Source organism: Pipistrellus kuhlii, unplaced genomic scaffold, assembly GCF_014108245.1.
Source record: "Pipistrellus kuhlii isolate mPipKuh1 unplaced genomic scaffold, mPipKuh1.p scaffold_m20_p_15, whole genome shotgun sequence".
Classification (NCBI taxonomy): domain Eukaryota; kingdom Metazoa; phylum Chordata; class Mammalia; order Chiroptera; family Vespertilionidae; genus Pipistrellus; species Pipistrellus kuhlii.
Window position 1 is genome coordinate 3077752 of NW_023425460.1, and position 19963 is coordinate 3097714.

Below are 19963 nucleotides of genomic sequence, written 5' to 3' on the forward strand. Positions count from 1 at the left end.
GACACGCACAGGGGCCGGACCACATGCTGCCCACCACAGGCCCCAGGCTGTCCGCGGAGGGCTCCCCTCTGCCCGGGGTGATGGGGACACCGTGGAAGGCACAGCAGATGGGAAACCAGATCCTGCTGGCGCCACCGAGCCACTCAGATCAAACCAAGCCCGAAACTCACCCCACCTCTGGACTTTCCAGTTTCAGGAGCCAAAACCCTCCTCTCATTGTTCAGACCATCTGAACCGGGTTTCTGTTACCTGGGCCGTACGCACTCCCTCCTGGCACAGAGCCGGCGTCGCTCATGTGTGCGGTCAGTCCTGAGGCAGCGTGACCGCGGGCTGCCCCCTGGACTCTGAGCCGAAGGAAGTGAATGAGCTGTAGGACATTCTGTAAACAGCTAGGAGGACAGGGGTGGGTGGGGACCCAGGGCAGCTGGGTGAGGGGTGACCAGACAGCTGCCTCAGCCCTGTGCAGACAGAGCCCGTGCTTGTTGGGACCCCACATGTGTACCCCTTATTCTAGGCTTCTTTTCTGTTCTCACATAACTACTCAGAGTCCAATGAGGTGGCTAAAAATGGCTCCATGCTTAATAAACTAACTGGAAAACAAACCCAGCACTAGACTTCCCGGAGAACCGGGCTGTGGCCTGTGAAGGTCTGTCCTCCAGGTCTGCCTGAATAAACGGGACCCCGGGGCCGGCCAGGAGCTGCTGATGCCCACACCCCAACAGGGAAGGCCAGGGGCCTCCACTTCCCCAGCAGGCGGCTCAGAGGTGCCTGCTGAGGAGGGCCTGCCAGTGACCCCGCCAGAGGCCAGCAGGCACCGGGCCCAACTCCATGCCCCAGCCTCGTAGCCTGGACCATCCTGCCTGGGGCAGGACAGACTGACCCAAACCTAGTTCCAAAGTCAAGTTCTTCCACCGGGCTTCTCGCAGGCAGAGCTAACCGCCAGCTGCCGGTGCCAGCGGTAACCTCCACGGTGGAGAGCCGTCTTAAATCACCCAATACAGCGCGTTTCAGATCGTGCCCACGATGGGTGCCTTCAGCCCCGCCCTCCAGTCTGCCCCGCCACACCCTGCACCCCCGGGTGCCCCGGCAGCTGCGGATCCTGCCTGTGCTGTGTGATGTGACCCAAACAAGAACCACCAGAACCACGGCGTTATTATAAAGATATATTCCATAAAAGAGCTTGGCAGTCAATGAAAAGCATCACACGTCCCAAAACGCAAGCATTCTTCTTCCCCTAGTCTACAGGGAAAATTGTAGAGAAACAAAAAAGGGGGGGGGGGGGGAGAGACATTATAACAGTATCATCAACAAACACCCACCAGCTTCGCCACAGCAGCACGCGTGCCCGCCAGGCGGAGGCGGCCTCAGGCCACCACGGGGACGGAACAGGACCCGGCCCGGAGGAGCAGGAGCCCGAGCCTCGGCCGCCCACCGCTCCTTCGGGCTCCGCACGCATGGCGACTTCATTTCCGAGAGCCAGCCCCGCGCAGCCGGCAGGAGGGCGGCGGGGTGGCCACAGGATCCCGGTCGGGGAGAAAGGAGTCACCTCAGAAGTTACCATCACGATGTCCCGGCTTCTCCCAGCGGCAGCCGGGCGGGCAGAGGCCGCCAGCTCTGCAGGGAGCTCCTCTCGTGTGGCCGGAGGGCCGGGGAACGTGCGGGCGCCCTGGCTGGGCTCCCGGCCTCGCAGGGGAGGGGTCACATTCAGCTTCCAGGTGACAGGTTCAGTAGCACCAAGACCGGAAGACAGTGCGGCCGAGCGGAGGGCAGTGGTGCGGCTGGGGCACCTGGTCTGGGGATGGAGGAGCAGCTGGCGGGCGGGGCTGGCTCTGAGACTCACAGGAACCGGAGGGATGGCTTCAGTCCCAGACACAGTGTAAGGCTGCTCGGGGAGAATGCCCGAGGAAGCAGATGGGAGTGAGAACATTCTGGCCCTTATAAATAAACTATTTACACGCTTTAAAGAAAAGGAAAGCGAGTCCCGGAGAAGAGCCCCGCCTCAGTCCCTCGTGCCTCCCGGGCATGAGCCTCCAGGGCGTGATGCTGAGGAGCCTGGAGCAGCTCTGGGCCGGGCTGGCCGGGAGGGAGGGCAGCAGGCCGGGCTCACCGCACCGCTCCACGCACTGGCTCAGGCTTACTGCGCTTGGACACGGCCGAGGATCCTGCAGACCCTGCCAACCTCCGAGGTCCACCTGTCACCCCGTCCTCCGGGAAGCCCGTTCGTGCTGCTGGTCCCCTACCCAAGTCCCACTCGCAGAGGACACGCCGGCCAAAGGCCAGCACCGACATCAGGAGTGGCGAGGGGCCAGGGGCCTGCAGACACTGGGCTCCAGGAGGCCCCAGCCAGCCTTCCGGCAGCCACAGGAGCCGGTCCCTCGGTCGCCACCTCCACCTACACTGTTCTGTCTCTGGGCTGACCCCGCAGGGAGCCCCGTCACAAGTTCCTTCTGTTCAGAGGGTGAAGAGGAGGCCCTTGGTCTTCAGCACCAGCAAGCAGGGTCAGAGGTCACGCCACGCTGACGCTGAGGACGGTGCTGGCTCTGGCAGGGCGGCCGCTCCGCGCCCTCCGGACACAAAGCTGACATGAAAGGCTCTGGCCTCCACGCGTGGGTGGCTCCTCAGAAGTGATGTCCGGCCTTCACCGCCTCGATGTCTGAGATCAGGGTCTTCGCCAGGAAGATGCCAAATATCTGAAACCAAGGCCGGCAGAGGCAGTAGCCATCAGCGTGGGACACAGGGGGTGTGGGCCCCGTGGGCTGGGCGATGAGGGTGCCGCACACCACAGCCACTCCTGCCCGACACAGGACACAGCAGGAGGAACCGTGGGGCGGGGGGCAAAGCGAGACCAGCCCACAGTGAACAGCGAGCCCCGAGCTGTGTGGCTGCACCCCTGGCCCTGAAGGGGCGAACAGCAGGCACCAGAGGCGAAGGGACATGCTGTGCCCAGGGTTCAACAGAGAAAAAGACAGGCTCCCCCTGATTGGCTCTGATTTGCAAAGAGTGACTCCTGACCGAGCCCTATAAACCTGACTCCACAGAAAGCCAGGGCGGCTCTGAGGCCGACCCCGCGCTGGGAAGGCACGTGGGAAGACGGACGTTCGCCACCGGGAACAGACAAATGTGACCCTGGCCTCCTCAGAAGTTCTACTTTTTATCTCCCCTTTCCCTTCTCGTGGTTTGTATTTGATGAGCTGATTCCTTTGCCCGCTTTGCAAGTAAATATTTTCTTTCCTTTTCTGGACGCTTCTGTCTCCCAGCCTTCCGCTGAGATCAGGCGCCTTGCTGCTGAGGGAGGGAGGTGTGTGTGGGAAGCGGCAGGCGGCCCCACGCCCCCCTCAGACACCTTCCTCAGGGCCAGGCCAGAGCCAGCGCTTTCTAGAAGGTGCGTCTCCAGACCTAACAGCGCGGCAGCCCCTGAGGCTGGCGCCAGAGGCTGCTGGGGGCTGCGACTGCTTGCCCCAGCTCTGGGCACGCCAGGAAAACAGCTCCGACTCCCTGAATCCCTGACTTTCTGCTGCCCGTTCTCCCATCAGACTCTCGCCAGGCTGCTCCCCCCCAATCTCACTGCCCCTGGTCACCACCACCTCCCCCCCCGTGGAGTCTGGGTGAACGGAGCAGGTGCAGCCGCGGGGGCAGGGACAGACCTGGAGCAGGGAGATGGCGATGAAGACGCCGGCCACGATGTAGATGTTCCGCGGCAGCCAGCCCTCCAGCGCCGGGATGCAGCCCTTCGTGAAGATGAACTCGTCCCACTTGCTCTTCAGCTGCAGGAACACAGCACAGACCCCTGAGCCAGGATCTGGACGGGCCCCCTGCACAGGGCCCCCTCGGGGGCAGGAGCGGTGCCCAGGCAGACGGAACCCAGAAGAATGTGGCCTCGGGCAGTTTGTGTCAATAACCTGCCCAGCCTACAGAGCGCCCCGAGGCCTGGCCCGCCTCCCTCCTCACTGCCCCCCGGCCTCCAACCGGCAGCTGGACCGAGTCAGGAGCTCCTGCAGCTGCATCCTGAGCCCCTAAATAACAGACACCCCTGGGCCCCAAGAAATCTCTTAAAATGTAGACTTTGTCGCCGAAGCCGGTTTGGCTCAATGGATGGAGCGTCGGCTTGGGGACTGAAAGGTCCCGGGTTTGATTCCAGTCAAGGGCATGTGCCTTGGTTGCGGGCATATCCCCAGTGGGGGGTGTGCAAGAGGCGGCTGATCGGTGACTCTCTCTCATCGATGTTTCTAACTATATCTCTCTCCCTTCCTCTCTGTACAAAATCAATAAAATATATTTTTTTAAAAAATGTAGACTTTGTCCCCAAACCTTTGTTCTCTTTCCAATAATAGAGCAACTGTGAAGCTCTGTGACTACAGCTCTGGGGGCTTGAAATCACAGCCACTGCTGCTCCGGGCGCGAGCGCGGACCTCCGCCCCCTCCTCCCCCCTCAGGCAGCACCGGAGCTTCCCTCCCTCGCCCCCCCTCTCCAGCTGCACCGCAGCGACCGGGGCTCTCACCTGAGTCCTGACGTCATAGCCACACTGTGTGTTCAACACCTTTTGCTGCAAGAAAAGCAGAAACATCAGTCACTCTTGTTCCCTGAGAAGCTGGTGGTCGAGGCTCTGGAAGAGTCACGGCCAAACACCGCAAACCCCTCACACATCCCAGCACGGGCGCCGTCCTCCCGGGCGAAGGGCACCCGTGCAGCTGTGGCCACGTGGCAGGAAAGCAGCCAGTGACAACAGAAGCACGACGGGCGGCTACCGCTCAGTCCAACTTGGGGTATGGACACGAGATTCAAATTTCACATAATTTTCACGTGTCACAGAATATTATCCTCTTTAAATTTTTCAACTATTGTATTTATAAGCTGCTGAAACACTGTTGACCAGCTTGGCCGGCCCTGTGCTGGGAGCCGGCCCTTCAGCAGGGAGGCGGCCAGCCCTGCGGCAGCACCAGGCCCGTGGTCACCGGACGTCCTGTGAAGGCTTAGCCCCGGCAGACTCTCCCGGCTCCTTCCCAGGTTTCTGACCACCACGGGCTGGGCTGTGGCTGGGAATGAAAGCAGGTGAATGAGGAAGCACAGAGCAGCATGCTCTGCCACCCCAGTGCCACCCACGGCGCCGGAGGGCTTTCTCTAAGGACTGAGCGTTCCCTTGTGGAGGGAGAGGGAAGAGGGCAGACCAGGCTGCATACACCCGGAACATCGTGCCCAGCACCCAGGTCCGAGCCCTCGGGGAGAACAATCCTGGTCTTCTCCTGCTTCTCCCGGAACCTGGAGCCAGTGGGCATGCAGGAGAGTCCGGAATCTACCCGTGCCCGGGGGGGGGGGGGGGGGGGGGGCGAGCCTAGCCCCGTCCGGCTCCAGGGAGCCGCCCCGAGCACACAGCACTCACCGCAGGGTCGGGCACGCAGCAGGAGAAGGGCACGCCGCACTTCTCGCGGCTGTAGCTGGCGCCGCTGCAGTTGAAGTAGACGTTGAGGTCCCAGTCCTCCGGGCTGTACGCCCCGCAGCACTGGTTCTGCAGCAAAGACAGGCTGTGAGGCTCCAGCCGGCCTGGCCGCCAGCACAGGGCGCCTCTCCCTGTCACACACATGGCTAAGCGCACCTCTCCCCGCTGCACCAGGGGAGGGCAGCCCCGGACGTCACGGCACAGAGATGCCGAGCGACGTGCCAGGCAGCCCTTTGCGAAGGGAACTGCAGCCACACCCTGGCTCCCACAGACTGGCTCCGCGTGCCCCGCCTTGGCCCAGGGCAGAAGCCCTGCTCTGGTCCCCCCTCCACCTCAAGCATTCCCTCCCCTCCCACCTCGGCCCACAGCAGGGGTCTCGCTGACCTCGGAGGCCCCTCTGCACACGGGTGAGGTCCTCCTCCTCCTCCTCCTCCCCCACGCAGGCCCACCTACTCCCACAAGAACAGCTACAACTGGGTGAACGGGACACCACCCCGCCACCCTGCCACCCGGGGCAGCTACCAAGAGAACCCCCTTTGCCTGAAAGTGTAAAACTAACCCTGTGGGAAGCACCGTGTCTGGAGGCACCGTCCAGGAGCAGCCCCGTCCCCACCCGGGCCCAGCCGCTGCTGTGGGGTGGCCAGGGCAGGGGTGGCCGTGACCACAGCACACACACCCCCCCCCCACTGCTGGGTTCTTACGTGCTGATAAAGCCCACCTCCCACCCCACCACCGTGACCCCAGCTGCTCTAACGATCACGTGATATTCACCAGGAGGAGGTTTCACGATTCACTGGGAACCTCAGGGACGTTCTACTTTTAAAAGGAAAGGAAGACAAGGGAGAAACGACCATGTTCCAGGCCAGTGGGGGGGAGCCAGCAGCTCGCTCGATGCCATTGAGCGAGAAAATGCAAAGAGGAGACGCGAGGCTGGTGAAAGACACAGTGAGAGGACAGGGAGTGGCTGGGATGGATCCTGTGAGGCAGCCGGGCAGCAGCTGCCCCTGGAGCTCTGCTTGCTGCCCAAGGACAACAAGAAGGAGCTGCGGGAAAGTCGGCCAAGAAACAAAGGCCCAGTGAGCTGCTCTGGGGCAAGGCCAAGAGGAAGCCGTGGTCCAGAGGCCACGTCCGGGACAGTTGACATCCCAGTTTTGTCTGACAGCAGCACAGGACAAACTCTGTAAGGAGCTCCCAGCTATCAGCCTGTGCCCGGCCGCTGTCTCTGAGGCAGAAGAACGTGGCTCCGTGGCCAGGGCAGCCCAGAGGGAGCTCCCAGGACAGGATTCAGCAAACTTGTTTCTGAGCCCAGAGCCAATAACTTACACCAGCAACGCCAGGGGGTGGGGGAGGCCCCGCCGCTGGTGAAGATGCAGGAACAACAGGCCCACAGCTGTACATTTTTACCAACAAAACTTCGTTACATTTAAAAAAGAAAGAAAAGCAAATGGCTGGGCGAGGTGACTTTCACAGACTCACACAGGTAACCCTGCACAAGGAAGGCTCTCTGGTCACATGACCGGGTTTGGCTTTATCCCGAGATCCGTGAAACAAGGCAAACAACACGTGTAGGTAAATAGTAGGAGCAGAGCACAGTTATTTTTAATGCTCCTTGCTCCTTTTCTCCCAGAACTAACGTGTTCCATACAGAAGTGCCTGAGAAGCAGGTTTTCTGGCCGAGCACAGAGCACAGAGCACAGAGCACAGAGCACAGGGGAGCCGCCGCTCACAGGCCAGTGAGGCAGGGAGTGGTCCTCCGTCCAGGCCTCCAGGTAAGTGCACGGCCCGGGGCCAGGCCAGCTAGGGGAAGGCTGGGCTGGGCTGCTGAGGCAATCGCACGCCCCCCCCTCACCGCCCACCTGCTCCCGGTGCATTCCTCTCAGACAGGAAGGGAAAGGGCCCTGGAGGAAGGGCACAGGAATAGCCGGAAAGTGAGTCACGTGTCTGGGGAGGAGAAGCCCTGGCCCTCGGTACCCACAGCGCCCAGGTGGCTGCAGCACCTGCATGGGCAGGGATCGAGCGGTCTGGGCCCCCAGAGGACTGGGCTCCTGGGGGAAGGTGGCCACGGCACAGCTGGACTCGCCTGCCCAAACCAAAGGGGGAGAGGGCACATGAAGAGAAGCCAGGACTGCCCCAGCGCCCACGAGTGGACCAGCGGCAGAGGCGGCCCTCCGACCCGCACGCTCCGGGCTCCTGAGAGCGCACGGATGCCTGCCCGGAAGCGCGCACTCTCGGGGCGCCGCAGCGGACTTACCGCTTTCTGAAGGGAGTCGATGAGGTTCTGCAGGTCAATGTCGTCCCGGTAGGACCTGATGTTGCTCTCGAAGAACTCCCGGAACCGGTCCCTCACCCAGTCCTGGAACAGGAAGGCCAGCACGGCCACGGCCAGCTCGAGGAAGAAGATGAGCACGATGGTGCCGCAGAACTGGGGACGAGACGAGAGCGGGAGTCACCACCCTGCCCTGCGGCCGGCCCTGCCTGGCCTTCCCCACCTGCATCACTAGCTCATCCCTCCCCACACCACGCACTGCTGGTGGGAGAGCCACCGGAGAGATTCTGAGAAAGTCCCAAGCCAACTTGTCAGCCATTTCCTCTGCAGGAAGCCAAGGCTCACACAGGCACACAGGCTGCCTGAGGTCACAGACCTCGCCCAGGGCGGTGAGTTTCCTGGCAGGCTCGGCACCGCTCGGTCGGTAGGTAGGATAATCAACAGCACAAAGCCGGCGCCAGAAGCACAGCGACCCCGGGCCACAGTGCTGGTGGCATTCTGGAAGGGCCCACGTAGGTCCACACGCCTCCCTCCCACCATGTTCACTGGCCTTCCTGAAGCCTAGGACAGAGGGTAAGACGCATGCATGCACATACATACATACACACATGCACACAGGACTTCCAAAATGGATTTTCCCTTCACACAGAAGCAAGATACAAAACATAACGCTTTTAAGAAAAATGAAATTGGGAAAAACCACACGTGTTTTTCTCAGGAAAGTGGAAGCTTGATCTAATGAATTCAACAAATAGCATGTTGTAAAACACAACCCTGGCGTGTCCCCCTCAGGTGCTATTTAACGGAATGCACTTCAAAATAAGAGAGCTTCTAAATATAAAGCTAAACTCTCGTGACTTGTTCCGCCAGCACAAGCACTACCCCCTGGAGGAGGGAAGCGCTTTCCTCACTGACGTCACCGACAGCATCTCCCGCTCGCTCTCAGCCAGGAAGGGCAGAGGGGAGCAGCAAACAAACAATTCCTCTGGAGCTCGGGGAGGAAGATAAAAGGCAAGAGGGGAGGAGGTGCCGCAGACTCGTCCCCTGGGAGCTGAGAGCGTGGGGCCAACTTCTCTCCCCGGAGGAGGAGCCTGCTCCGCGGATTGTGTCCTGGAATCTCACCACCTGGGGCGGCTGGAAGAGCTGCTGCCAGCGCCCCCCCGGTAAGGAAAAGCCTGCCGGCGGAGCCCCCACACCCCCCTGCCCCGGGGCCACTCACAAACTTGAGCAGGCAGATGTTCTCCCGCAGGGCGCCCACGCAGCCGGCGAACCCCAGCGTGAACATGACCACGCCCACCACCAGCACCAGTACCACCGGGTCGATCCCATGCAGCCGGGTCACTTTGGTGAGGTCGGACAGCACGCCCTGAAAGAAGCAGAGAGCAGGGCGGGGTCAGCCTAAAGACAGTCCTGGTGTGGCAGGCTGGGCTGTGTACGGAACGGAGTGAGGACAGGCTCCTGCCTTGCAAGCCGGGGAGCGTGCGGCCCTGCCCTCCTGCCCCTAGAGGCCTCTCTGCCCAGCAGATCCCTGCCCACCTCAGCCCCTGGTCTCCGTCCAGGCCTGGGTGAGGGGAGCCCTGGGGGGCCCTGGGACCTGTGGTCAGGTCACCCGGAGCCGGAGCCTCGCCCTGGCCTCCACATCTGGCAACTGACTGCACTCAACTGACGGAGAACCCACTGTGCTGAGAGGAAGGGGGCTTCGGCGTGGAAACACGAGCAAGGCCAGGAAGGCAGCTGTCCCTGGAGCTCTGTGGTCCACATGGCAGCACTGGTCACTAATGCCACCGAGCACCTGAAACACGGCCAGGGGAACTGAAGAAATGAATTTCAACTTGTATTTTATTTTAACTAATTTAAATATAAAATCACATGAGATTACTGGCAACCAAAACAGACACAGCAATTCTGTGGGATTCTAAGGAGGAAGGAGAAAACAGCAGCCGGACCAGGCCACCCAGCGGGAACCGGGCAGCTGGGCAACCAGGCCTAAGCGCCAGGCTCTGCTGTTTGAGCTGCTGCTGTTCCGGAGGTGGCCACACGGTGGCGCTGTGGGCTATGGCTTGCACCTGCTTCCAGGCCACCAGGACAAAGGGACAGTGCACCTCAGCTCCCGCCTGCCCTTTAGGGGTTCACAGGCCACCATGAAGGGGTCCAAACCCAAAGGCGGGCTTTTCCAGTTCCTAAGGCAAGAAAGCCCTCCGATCCTCCTACCTCCACCTTCTAGAGGCTCCACTGAGGAAAGAGAGCCCTGTTCCCACTGTTCCCTGCCGGCCTGCGGGGCCTTGTTCCTTCTCTCCCCTGCTTCAGCTCTCACCATCTCCCAAAACCCGCCCGCCCACAGAGCAAAAGGTCCCCAGAGTTCCCACTGCCCTGCCCTGGAGAGTCAGAGCCTGTCTCTCACCTGCCTCCACGGGCTGCGCAAGAAGGCGCACAAGGCCCAGGACCCCCTGCCCACAGGGCCGGTAGCAGAGCCCTGCTCCCCGGTTTGAAGTCTTTCTGGGGGAGGACAGACACAGACACCTCCTGCTCCCAGAGGCTCCGACCTGCCGGACACAGCTGCCAACCACCCAGGGTGACTGGGAGCTTCGGGAACAGGAAAAGGACTCTCCACACTCACAGGGCTCAAGACCCGGCCCCCAGCCCAGCCCCTGCCCACTCCAGGCTCCGGACCCACACACCCGCCTCCATCCAAGAACTCCCTAAAGATAGATGACTGCAAATCACGGCCTGGCACAGAAATGCCTGTCGGGGAGGAGGGGACCGTGGACACTGAGCCAGCCTGGCACTGGCTGCCGATGCTCAGGGTCCCAGTGACAGCCACACTCACCTTTTCGCTCCATGCCCACAGTCCGGCTCCGAGGAAGGCAACTCCAGCCAACTGAGCAGGGGTGGGGGGGAGGGCAGGGAGAGAGAGGGAGAGAGTTAGGTTGGAAGACAGCACCATGAAACATGAACGGACTTCTCAGAGTACCATGAATGGACTCTCCATATGGCCAGCAGGAGTGGCAATGGCTCATGTCCATCCTGGTGGATCAGGGCCCCTGGGCCCTGCAGATGACAGGGTGTGGACCCCAGAACAAGGCTCTGATAACCCACAGCTACCTTCCCTGAGCATTTAAGCAAACTCCTTCAGCCCCCAGCTCCACTCGGAGGCAGAGGTCCCAGAACACACTGCCCGGCCAATACACTAGTCAGAGCCAGCGGGCCACGGCTGCTGACTCCATTCCACAAGCACCCCCATCCCACAAGCACCCTATTTCAGTGCGGTCTGGGTTACGACATCGCCCAGGTGTCCCCACAGGCTCCGTGCAGCACAGCCTGGCACCAGCCCACCTGGCTCCGGCCTCAGGCCTCAGGCCTGGACAGACTCAAGCAGCTTTCTCGCCTCTCCCCTACTCCCCCAAACCCTCTCCCCCAGCCCCCGCACACGCGTGCTCGGGATATGCTGGGGCCTTCATTACTGTTAAAATAGGCCTGAGCTAAGCCACCTGCAGGAACCCACTGGGGTCAGGCTGCCTCAGGTGTACCCCCGCCCCCAACATCCACAGATTCCTGAACGGGGAGGGCTTTCCCACGGGAAACACCCCTCCTGGCCGCAGTTATCAGCCTCCTGCTTGCTGTCTCACTCCTCACACCGCCCGGCATTCGCTGCCATCCCCCAGGTCCTCGTGGGAAAGAACAGAGCGAGGGGTGTCCGTGGCTCTCAGCTCTCCCACGTGGGTCCTCCCGCCTCGGGACGGCCTGACCACGCCGCCCACGCCCGCCTGGGAGGGAAGAGAGGCCCGGAGAGCAGCCCTGGCTGTCTGGGCAGCACAGGCGGTTTCAGAAAGCGTGGGCATGCCTCCTCACGGTGGCTCCCGCACAGCCTGTGGCCCCAGTGAGGAAGCCGTGCGGGACCATCCCGCCATCTCACTGAGGGGAGCACGGGCCATGCAGAATGCCAATGGGGGGCGGAGGGGGCGCACAGCCTCCTCCGCCCCCCAGTCTCAGGTGGTAAGTGAGCCTGAAGGTGAGTGTCACTGCCCATGGGCCTGGAGGCTCCCCGCCCCCCGCACCCCAAGTCCCGGGGTCTCACTCCCTCCTGCCACCGCTGGGCGTGGAGGCTCTCCCCTCATCTGGTCTCCAAGGAGCTGTCATTCCGTCTCCACAGATCACTCAGCTTTGGGCCACGAGGCACATTCCCAGGCATCGTCCCCTGTCACCACTCCTCCTCCTCCTCCTCCTCCTCCTCCTCCTCCTCCTCCTCCCCCTCCTCCTCCTCCTCCCCCTCCCTCCCTCCTCCTTCTCCTCCTCCCCCCCTCCCTTCTCCTCCTCCTCCTTCTCCCCCTTCCCTCCCTCCTCCTTCTCCTCCTCCTCCCTCTTCCCCTCCTCCTCCTTCTCCTACTTCTCCTCCTCCTCCCCCTCCCTCCTCCTTCTTCTCCTCCTCCCTCCCTCCTCTTAACCTCCCTCCCTCTTCCCCCCTCCCTCCTCCTCCTGCTTCTTCCTCCTCCCTCCTCCCTCCTCCTCCTCCCCCCCCCTCCCTCCTCCTCCTCCTCCCCCCCTCCCTCCTCCTCCTGCTCCTTCCTCCTCTTCCCTCCCTTCCCCTCCTCCTCACCTTCCCCCCCTCCTCCCCCCCTCCTCCTCCTCCTCTCTTCCTCCTCCTCCCCCTCCTCCCCTCCTCCTCCTCTCCTTCCTTCCCCCCCTCCTCCCCCTCCTCCTCCTCCCCCTCCTCCTCCCTCCTCCTCTTCCTTCCTTCCTCCTCCTCCCCCTCCCCCCCCTCCTCCTCCTCTTCCTTCCTTCCCCCCCTCCTCCCCCTCCTCCTCCTCCTCCTCCTCCCCCTCCTCCCCCTCAGAGCTCTCTAAAGTCTGGCGATCCTCCCGCGCAGGCCTGCCCCGGCCCAGCTCTCTGGATGAGGTTCCGGGCTTCCATCCCCTCCACATTGCACACCGCTGACCCACACCCCCGGCTCAGCCACAGCTGCTCCAAGTCAGACCTCAGCATCTACTTGCCTCATCACCTGAGCGCTCGAAGGAGTCATCAATCTGCACATGCCCCCAACTGGACCCTCGCCCCCCTCCCACCCCCATCTAGCTCCTCTACAACTTAGCCCTCGTTACATCACGGCACCTACTCAGCGGCTAAGACAGAAAGCCTGGCCGCATGCTTGGTGCCTCTTTCCCTCCAAGTCCCTCCTTCCAGCCCTCCACTGGTTCTCCCTCCAGCATCCGTGGCCAGTTCTCCTCCTGCCTCTGCTGCCACCTGCCCATGCTCCACCTGGGCCTCCTCACAGGACCCCAAGCAACGACAATGATCTTTACAAGCACAGAGCACACGGCTCCGTACCCTGCAATGGCTTCCGTCACCACTCACTCAGAACGAAAGTCAAACCCCTCGACACAGCCCACGAGGACCACCAGGGCCAAGCCCATCCTCACCCTCCTCCCACCTCCTCCTCCCCCGTGTCCCGCACCCGTGCCCCCTCCCCACTCCACCCCAGGCCACGCTGGCACCGGTACCAGTTCTGACTTCTGCCCGTCTCACGGCCGCTTTCCTTGGCCTCGAATGTCCTTCTTCCCTCTCCCCCCACCCTGGCCCATCCCTCCGTTCACCCAGGCTCTCCCAGGTCCCCTTCTCAGGAGCCTCCTTTCCTGGCCCCCGATCCTGACACCTCCGTGCTTGCTTTCCTCGCCGTCAGCCAAGACCGCAGGAGCTACCTGGCTCGTCTCTCCCGTTTAAGCTCTCTGGGCAGAGGTTTTCCGTTTGTTCAGGGTTGTACCCCAAGAGCTTGGCGAGGACTTGGCCTTGTAGGTATAGAGCAGGTGTGAGCGTGAGAGTCGCCAGAGCCCGGAACGGAGCAGCCTGCCCTGGTCCTGCTGCTCCCTCCCAGCACACTCCGGGTCTAGCTCAGTCTGCATGCACCCCAAGCAGGGGCGGGCCAGGCAAAGGCCCAGCCAGCCGGGTCCGAGGCCGGCCCCATACGGGGACGTAGGGTCAGAGCAGGTTAGGCCTGGAGGCTGTCATCCGATCCCCTCCAGCGGCCCCCGCAAGCACCCAGCCTACCCAGCTGGCACCACGGGAGACGGCGAGGAAAGCCCACCCTCCACCCTCTGGGCCCAGTGACTGCGGCGCCCCCTCTCCTCTCCGGGCTGTGCTCGCAGACCAAGGGCCGGCGCTTCCTGCCACTCGGCTTACAGGAAGGACTCACGTGAACCTGCACCAGGAAGGCCGGAGCGGGGTCACATGTCAGACCCGGGTTTAAGGAATGCTGACCCGGCAGACAGTCTGGGCCCAGCACTGCCTTTGAGACGAGCTGGCTGAGGAGGGCCAGACGGGAAGTGGCCTGTCTGGGAGCTCACGGGGCAGCCCTGTGACCGCCAGGCTCGCCGCAAACTCTCGTCCCGATGGTCGGTGGGGCTGGGCATGCTCACGGGAGAGCCGGTTCGCCGGCCTCCGCTTCGGAGCAGCCCTCCCGTCCCTCTTCCAAACCCTGAGGCCGCGTCTCCCAGACACTGAGGCCCGCTCCCCCGCCCGAAGGCAGGGCGCGGGCGCACCGCAGTGTCACAGGGCAAGTAGCGCCAGCCTCCCCTCTCCCCTCGGTGTCAGGCCCCCGTTAATCACTGAGCACCCGAGAGGCCCTTCCATAACCATCACACGGGCACTGTTACCCCCACCGTTCAAACATGGAAACTGAGGTGCAGAATGACTTGGTTATTTGTCCAAAGTCACCCGGCTGGCTGGCTGGCTGGCGGCTATGAGGTAAGGCCAGGCCTGAGTTCCCGCATCCCTTCTCTCTGGCCAAACGGAGGGGCCGGTCAAGGGGCCAGGGGTGAGGCCGTTTCTCAAGGGGCTTCTGAGCTGTGCGACTCTAAAGCCGAGGACCCCACTGTCCGCCGGGTGGTGGGATCGCTGAGTCCCAGCCAGGGCTGATGCCTCCTGGGAGGGAGGGGGTGCCCTGTAGAGGTCCCGCCTCAGCCTTCCCGCCAGAGACAAAGGCCCCGCCTGCCCGGTCAGGGGTGCCGCACAGACCCACCCGCCGTGCTAGCTGTGCTGCTGTGCCCCAGAGGCTCCTGCCCAGCCGGCCTGCTGGGTGCAGGTCCCCAAACCACGCGTGTCAGAGCAGCCCCTCTCCTGCCAGTGTAGTGAGGTTCCTTATGAAATTTCATTCCAGTGTATGGCCATACTTAGGCCTCTCCTGTGGGCCCAGAGGGCCTTGCTCAACCCGCTGGAGGCAACCCCCGGCCTCTGGCGCTGACACTCATAAAGCCCTTCCTTCCGGGGGCCTGGAGAAAACCAGAAGTAACCCCAAGAAAGGGAAGGTTGAACCAACACCAAGCAAGCAGCACAGGGCAGGGTCCTGGTTCTCCACCCCCCTCTCTCCACCCTCCGCCTTCCACCCTCTGCCTCTGCCCTCATCCTCCGCCCTACAGCTTCCTAGAGACGGGACCTGTGTGGGGACCTGCGTGGGGACCGTGGGAGTCGGGGAGGCCCTAGGCCTGCTTCCCTCCCTGGGTCACAGAGAGCGGAGGACTGAGGCGAGTGTCACAGGTGATGTACGTAAGCCTGGGGCACGGCGCCATCTGAGCCGCCCGGACTCCTGGGGGACAGAGCAGAGGCACGCAGGGGCAGATCCACGGACAGGAAACATACCTGCCCCCTCCTCGCCCCTGCACTGCCCAAGAAAACTCCCCGCACGAGGCTTCATCCTAAGGCAAGGTCCTTCCCTCCAGAGGCATCTGTCTCTTAGGTCTCCGGAGACAATAGCACATCAGAGTTGAGGGGAACAGCCTTCTGGGGTTTCCCAAGGGGGACAGGAAAGACTGATGGGAAGGAAAGGGGTGGGGGGAGAAGCTAGCACAGTCACCTCTGTCCCTAACTCACCGTGGCCTTGAGCAAGCCACCCCTCCTTCTGTCTAAACTGTCACCCAAGTCATGCGGGTGGAGCCCGTGGCTCCGGCGGCTCCAGAAGGGGAGCCCTGACTCCAGGCCTGGGGAGCTGGGAGAGCACCAGAGATGCTCGTGCCCCGTGAACAGCCAACGATCACACACCGGCCAGAAAGGACGCCTGAGCCGGGCCCACGCCCAGCCGGCCCAGAGGCCAGTGGGCTGAGGGACACCAGGGTCAGAGCAGGTTAGGCCTGGAGGCTGTCATCCGATCCCCTCCAGCGGCCCCCGCAAGCACCCAGCCTACCCAGGGTACATAGGGTCAGAGCAGGTTAGGCCTGGAGGCTGTCATCCGATCCCCTCCAGCGGCCCCCGCAAGCACCCAGCCTACCCAGCTGGCACCACGGGAGACGGGGTGCTTGCCCTCAGGAGGTCTTGCCCTCAGGACTGTGGCCACTCTGAGCCCTATTAGAGCAGGAAATGCTCCTTTCAAAACGGTCCCACATTAAAATGGTCCAAACCAAGCCACCTCCCAGTGGGAGGCTGGGAGCCAGAAGGGACGCTGGGGCCCAGCTTCCTCACGGGGAGAAACAGGGCCCGGCCAGCCGGTGCCTCGCACAGGGTCATACAGCGGCCTTCCTCCGGCCGGAAGGGCGGTGCTGAGCAGGCAGCGCCTGTGCCCTGCTCAGCACCGCCCGAGCAGCAGGACTCCCAGAGTTCAGACTCTGCCTTCCCAGATAACAGAGCCCACCCTTCCCAGCCCCGCCCAGGAATCTGACTGTGTCAAGGCCTTTGAAAGGGAGGAAGGAAGGAGGGCAGGCTTATCTAGGGGAGGTGACAAGCAGCTCCTCAAGCAACTAAGAGGAGGAACCCCAACCCAACCACCCCACCCAGTCCCTGCCACCGCAAGCACAGTTCAGTGACCCGCAAGGGGGCCAAGATGCTGAGCCAGGTCCGCACCGGGGAGTAAACACGTGCAGCTCTGCCTGCTGTTTCAAGGCCGCACCTCCACCGTGGGAGCAGGAAAGCGGCCACAGATGAAACGCAAACGCACGGGCAGGACTGTGTCCACTGAAGCTGTGAGCACAACAGGCAGAGCCAGGTGTGTCCTGCTCAGCTATCACCCTGAAACCATCTGGAGCTGGAGACAAAACAGGATTTCCTTCAGCTCGGCCGGCCACGTGAATCCCAGGAGCATCCCTACAATTCAGATCCACAACCCTGGTATCCTATATAATAAAAGCCTAATGTGCTAAGTGTCCAGTTGTCTGGTCGGGTGTTCAACCAATCAAAGCATAACATGCTAATGATATGCTAAGGCCACTCAACTGCTCACTATGGCATGCACTGACCACCAGGGGGCAGACAGTTGACCAGTCGACTAGTAGCTATGTTGTGCACTGACCATCAGGGGGCAGATGCTCTGACTGGTAGGATAGCTTGCTGCTGGGGTCCAGTGAATTGGGCCTGAGTGAGATGGGCTGGACACACCCTGGAGCCTTCCTGCGTCCCTCCCCAGCCCCGATCTTGCACCGGTGGGGTCCCTTGGCCTGGCCTGCACCCTCACACAATCCGGAACCCCCTCAGGGGGATGTCAGAGAACCGGTTTCAGTCCAACCCTGCAAGCCAGGCCCAGGCACCCCACTGATCCACGAATTCGTGCACCAGGCCTCTAGTGTCTTCATATTAATCTAACCCGTCTTCATAGCCTAAAACTGTAAATGACACAAATGATACATTTCCACAACAGAAGATCACACAACAATGAAAATAAATGCTACAACTACACACAATGGCATGAATGAACCTTACACACAATATTTAACAAAAGGTGGCAGGCTAAAAGGATACAATACAGGTAAGGAAGGGCTATGAATGGAACTGAATGTTTGCTGTGCTTCAAATCCACGAGTTGAAGCCCTAACCCCTGGGATGCCACTGGAGGTGGGGTTTTGGGAAATGATTAGGCTGGAGGAGGTCAGAGGGTGGGGCCTCCATGACTAGTGTCCTGTAGGAGGAAGAGGAGCCAGAGCACTCTGACATGTGAGGACACAGCCCAAAGACAGCCGTCTGCAAGCCAGGAAAAGAGTCCCCATCAGACGCTGGCACCCTCACCTCAGACTTGCAGTCTCCAGAACGGTGGGAAAATAAGTTCCTGTAGGGCAGCCTGCCTCGGGTACCCTGTTATGGCAGCCCAAGCTGAACAAGACAAGGAGAATACTTAGGTGAAAGAGCTGTACCTAACATCTAGTCAAAGTTACTAGCGAGGCAGAAAAAAAAAAAAGGGGGGGGGGGGGAGGTGACCTATAATAAAGGGGGAAACCAGTAAGGTCTGATGGGAAATTGAATTAGCAAAGATTTTAAAACAAATATGGTAAATAGCCTCAGGGATTTAAAGGAAAAAATAAACAGAATGAAGAGAGAAATCAAAGCCTAAGCGACCATGTGACAATTCAAATGTCCCCCTGGTAGCTATGGCGTGCACTGACCACCAAGGGGCTGACGCTCAGCGCAGGAGCTGCTAAACTGTGGTGACCGGACAGCTGCAGTTCTCGGATGATGCATCTGGAACCAGAGAAGAGGGCGCCCAATTCTGGGTTCACCCGAGAACCACCCTCTCACAATCTGAGACCCTTCGGGGAATGTCAGAGAGCCGGTTTCCGCCCAATCCCCACAGGCCAGGCCAAGGGATCCCACAGGTGCAGCACGAATCTGTGCACCAGACCTCTAGTAGAAATATAAAAAAGGCCCAAATGAAACTATTAGAACTAGAATAAAGCCCAGCCGGTTAGCTCAGCTGGTTGAGCATCATCCCATGCATGCATCAGGAGGTCACCAGTGAGATCCCGGTCAGGGCACATACCCAGGGTGCAGGCTCAATCCCCAGTAGAGGGCATACAGGAGGAAGCTGATCAATGATTCTCTTTCATCATTGATGTCCCTATCTCTCTCTCCCCATCTCCTTTCCTCCCTCTGGAAGAAAAAAAAAAAAGAAAGAAAAAAAGAAAGTCAAACTCTTAAAGTGAGCCAGAGGAGGAAAGAAAAGACACATTGCACACAAAGTATGCATGTATATTTTAACCACTGAAATGAAAATATGCCAAATGTGTGGGATGCAGAAAGCATATACATAAAATACTTATACTAGGAAAAAAAGATTTATAATCAATGACCGAATCTTCTACCTTAGATGCTAGAAAAACAGCATAACAATTCCAAAATAGAAGGAGATAATAAAAATAAGAGACATCAATACAAATTTTTATTTCAAAAGAAATCAGTGAAGTTAAAAAAGAAAAACAACAGAAAAAAACATCACCCAGAGAAGGCAGATCCCCGAGTCACACCTGCTTTGCGATGGCAGGAGGAGGGCAGGAGGCGGCGGGCGGCTGCCTGCAGAAGGAGGACCTGCAGAGGGCTCGGGGCAGCTTCCGAGTGGGGGACATGTTTTCTGTCTTCACTGGGTGATGATGGGGGTCCCATGGGCACCCAGTTCTCAACGCACCCAATGGTACACTTGAAATGGCCAAATGTGACTGTCTCATTAACACCTCCACGGGGTGTTGTTTTCAAAACGCATTTCTGGGGAAAAGGTACGAACAAGATGGAAATGAGACTCCCACGGAGAAGACAAGTCGCCCCAGCAGCCCAGGCCATGCCGAGTAGGTGCTGGCAGCGATGCTGAGTCACACGCACTCCAGACAGAGACCTGAGACCACCTGTGAGCCAGAGCCGGCGCCCCGCGCAGAGCAGTGCTCCCCAGAAATCCCCCGGGATCAGGGATCAGCCTCTGGCGCCCAGGTCCTGCAGCCCAGCTCCGCAGGCAGCAACTGGCCAGGAGAGCCTCCGGTGAAGAGGCCTTGGCCTCCGCCTTGGCAGGCGCTGGAGAACACACACACACACACACACACACACACAGTGATTAGCTGTTCTGCTTCTTAGGAACTGGGACAGCCCTTCTGGAGAAACGACCTGGACTATAAATACGTCAGGCCATCGAAACAACCAACACACCTTCTGACCCATTTATCTCCCTCCTGGGACTCGACTCCAGCAAATCATCCCTGCCTCCCTCCCCCGCGAGGAAGAATCTGTATTCCACAAAGCCAACAGCCACATCCTTATCCGGGGCCATAAAAAAATGGAAACAACCTGAATGCGCAATCCGGGAGTTTCCAGAAGCACACTCAGGAAAGCCGAGCACCTGGATGTGCTCCATGCGGGGACGAGGCTGCGGGGAGCACTCCAGGAGGTGCAGGAGCGCTGATGTGTGCAGCGGGGGTGTCTCCTGCAGAACTTCCAAGCAATTACAAGCGTTCATGAAATAAAACTTGAAGAGAAAACGGAACCACTTCTCAGCAGTGAAAACAAAAAGTCACGACATGAGAAATCAGAGACAGAA

The 19963-nt window shown here is 60.6% G+C and overlaps 1 protein-coding gene across 2 annotated transcripts in view; it reads right to left on the minus strand.

The window, feature by feature from the left end:
• Positions 1-1150: 1150 nt before the first annotated feature.
• The window catches only part of TSPAN14 (tetraspanin 14), a 54926-nt gene continuing 36113 nt past the window's right edge, over positions 1151-19963 (minus strand). Inside the window, exons 3-9 of one of the 2 annotated variants that reach the window (XM_036438051.2) lie at positions 10529-10579; positions 8999-9067; positions 7687-7857; positions 5379-5504; positions 4500-4544; positions 3645-3764; positions 1151-2690 (exon numbers count right to left, since the gene is read on the minus strand). In XM_036438051.2, the coding sequence (XP_036293944.1) occupies positions 2619-2690; positions 3645-3764; positions 4500-4544; positions 5379-5504; positions 7687-7857; positions 8999-9067; positions 10529-10579 (654 nt within the window). In that variant the 3' untranslated portion in view covers positions 1151-2618. Of the gene's footprint in view, positions 2691-3644; positions 3765-4499; positions 4545-5378; positions 5505-7686; positions 7858-8920; positions 9068-10528; positions 10580-19963 lie in introns of both variants that reach the window. The other variant, XM_036438050.2, reaches the window with a different exon arrangement.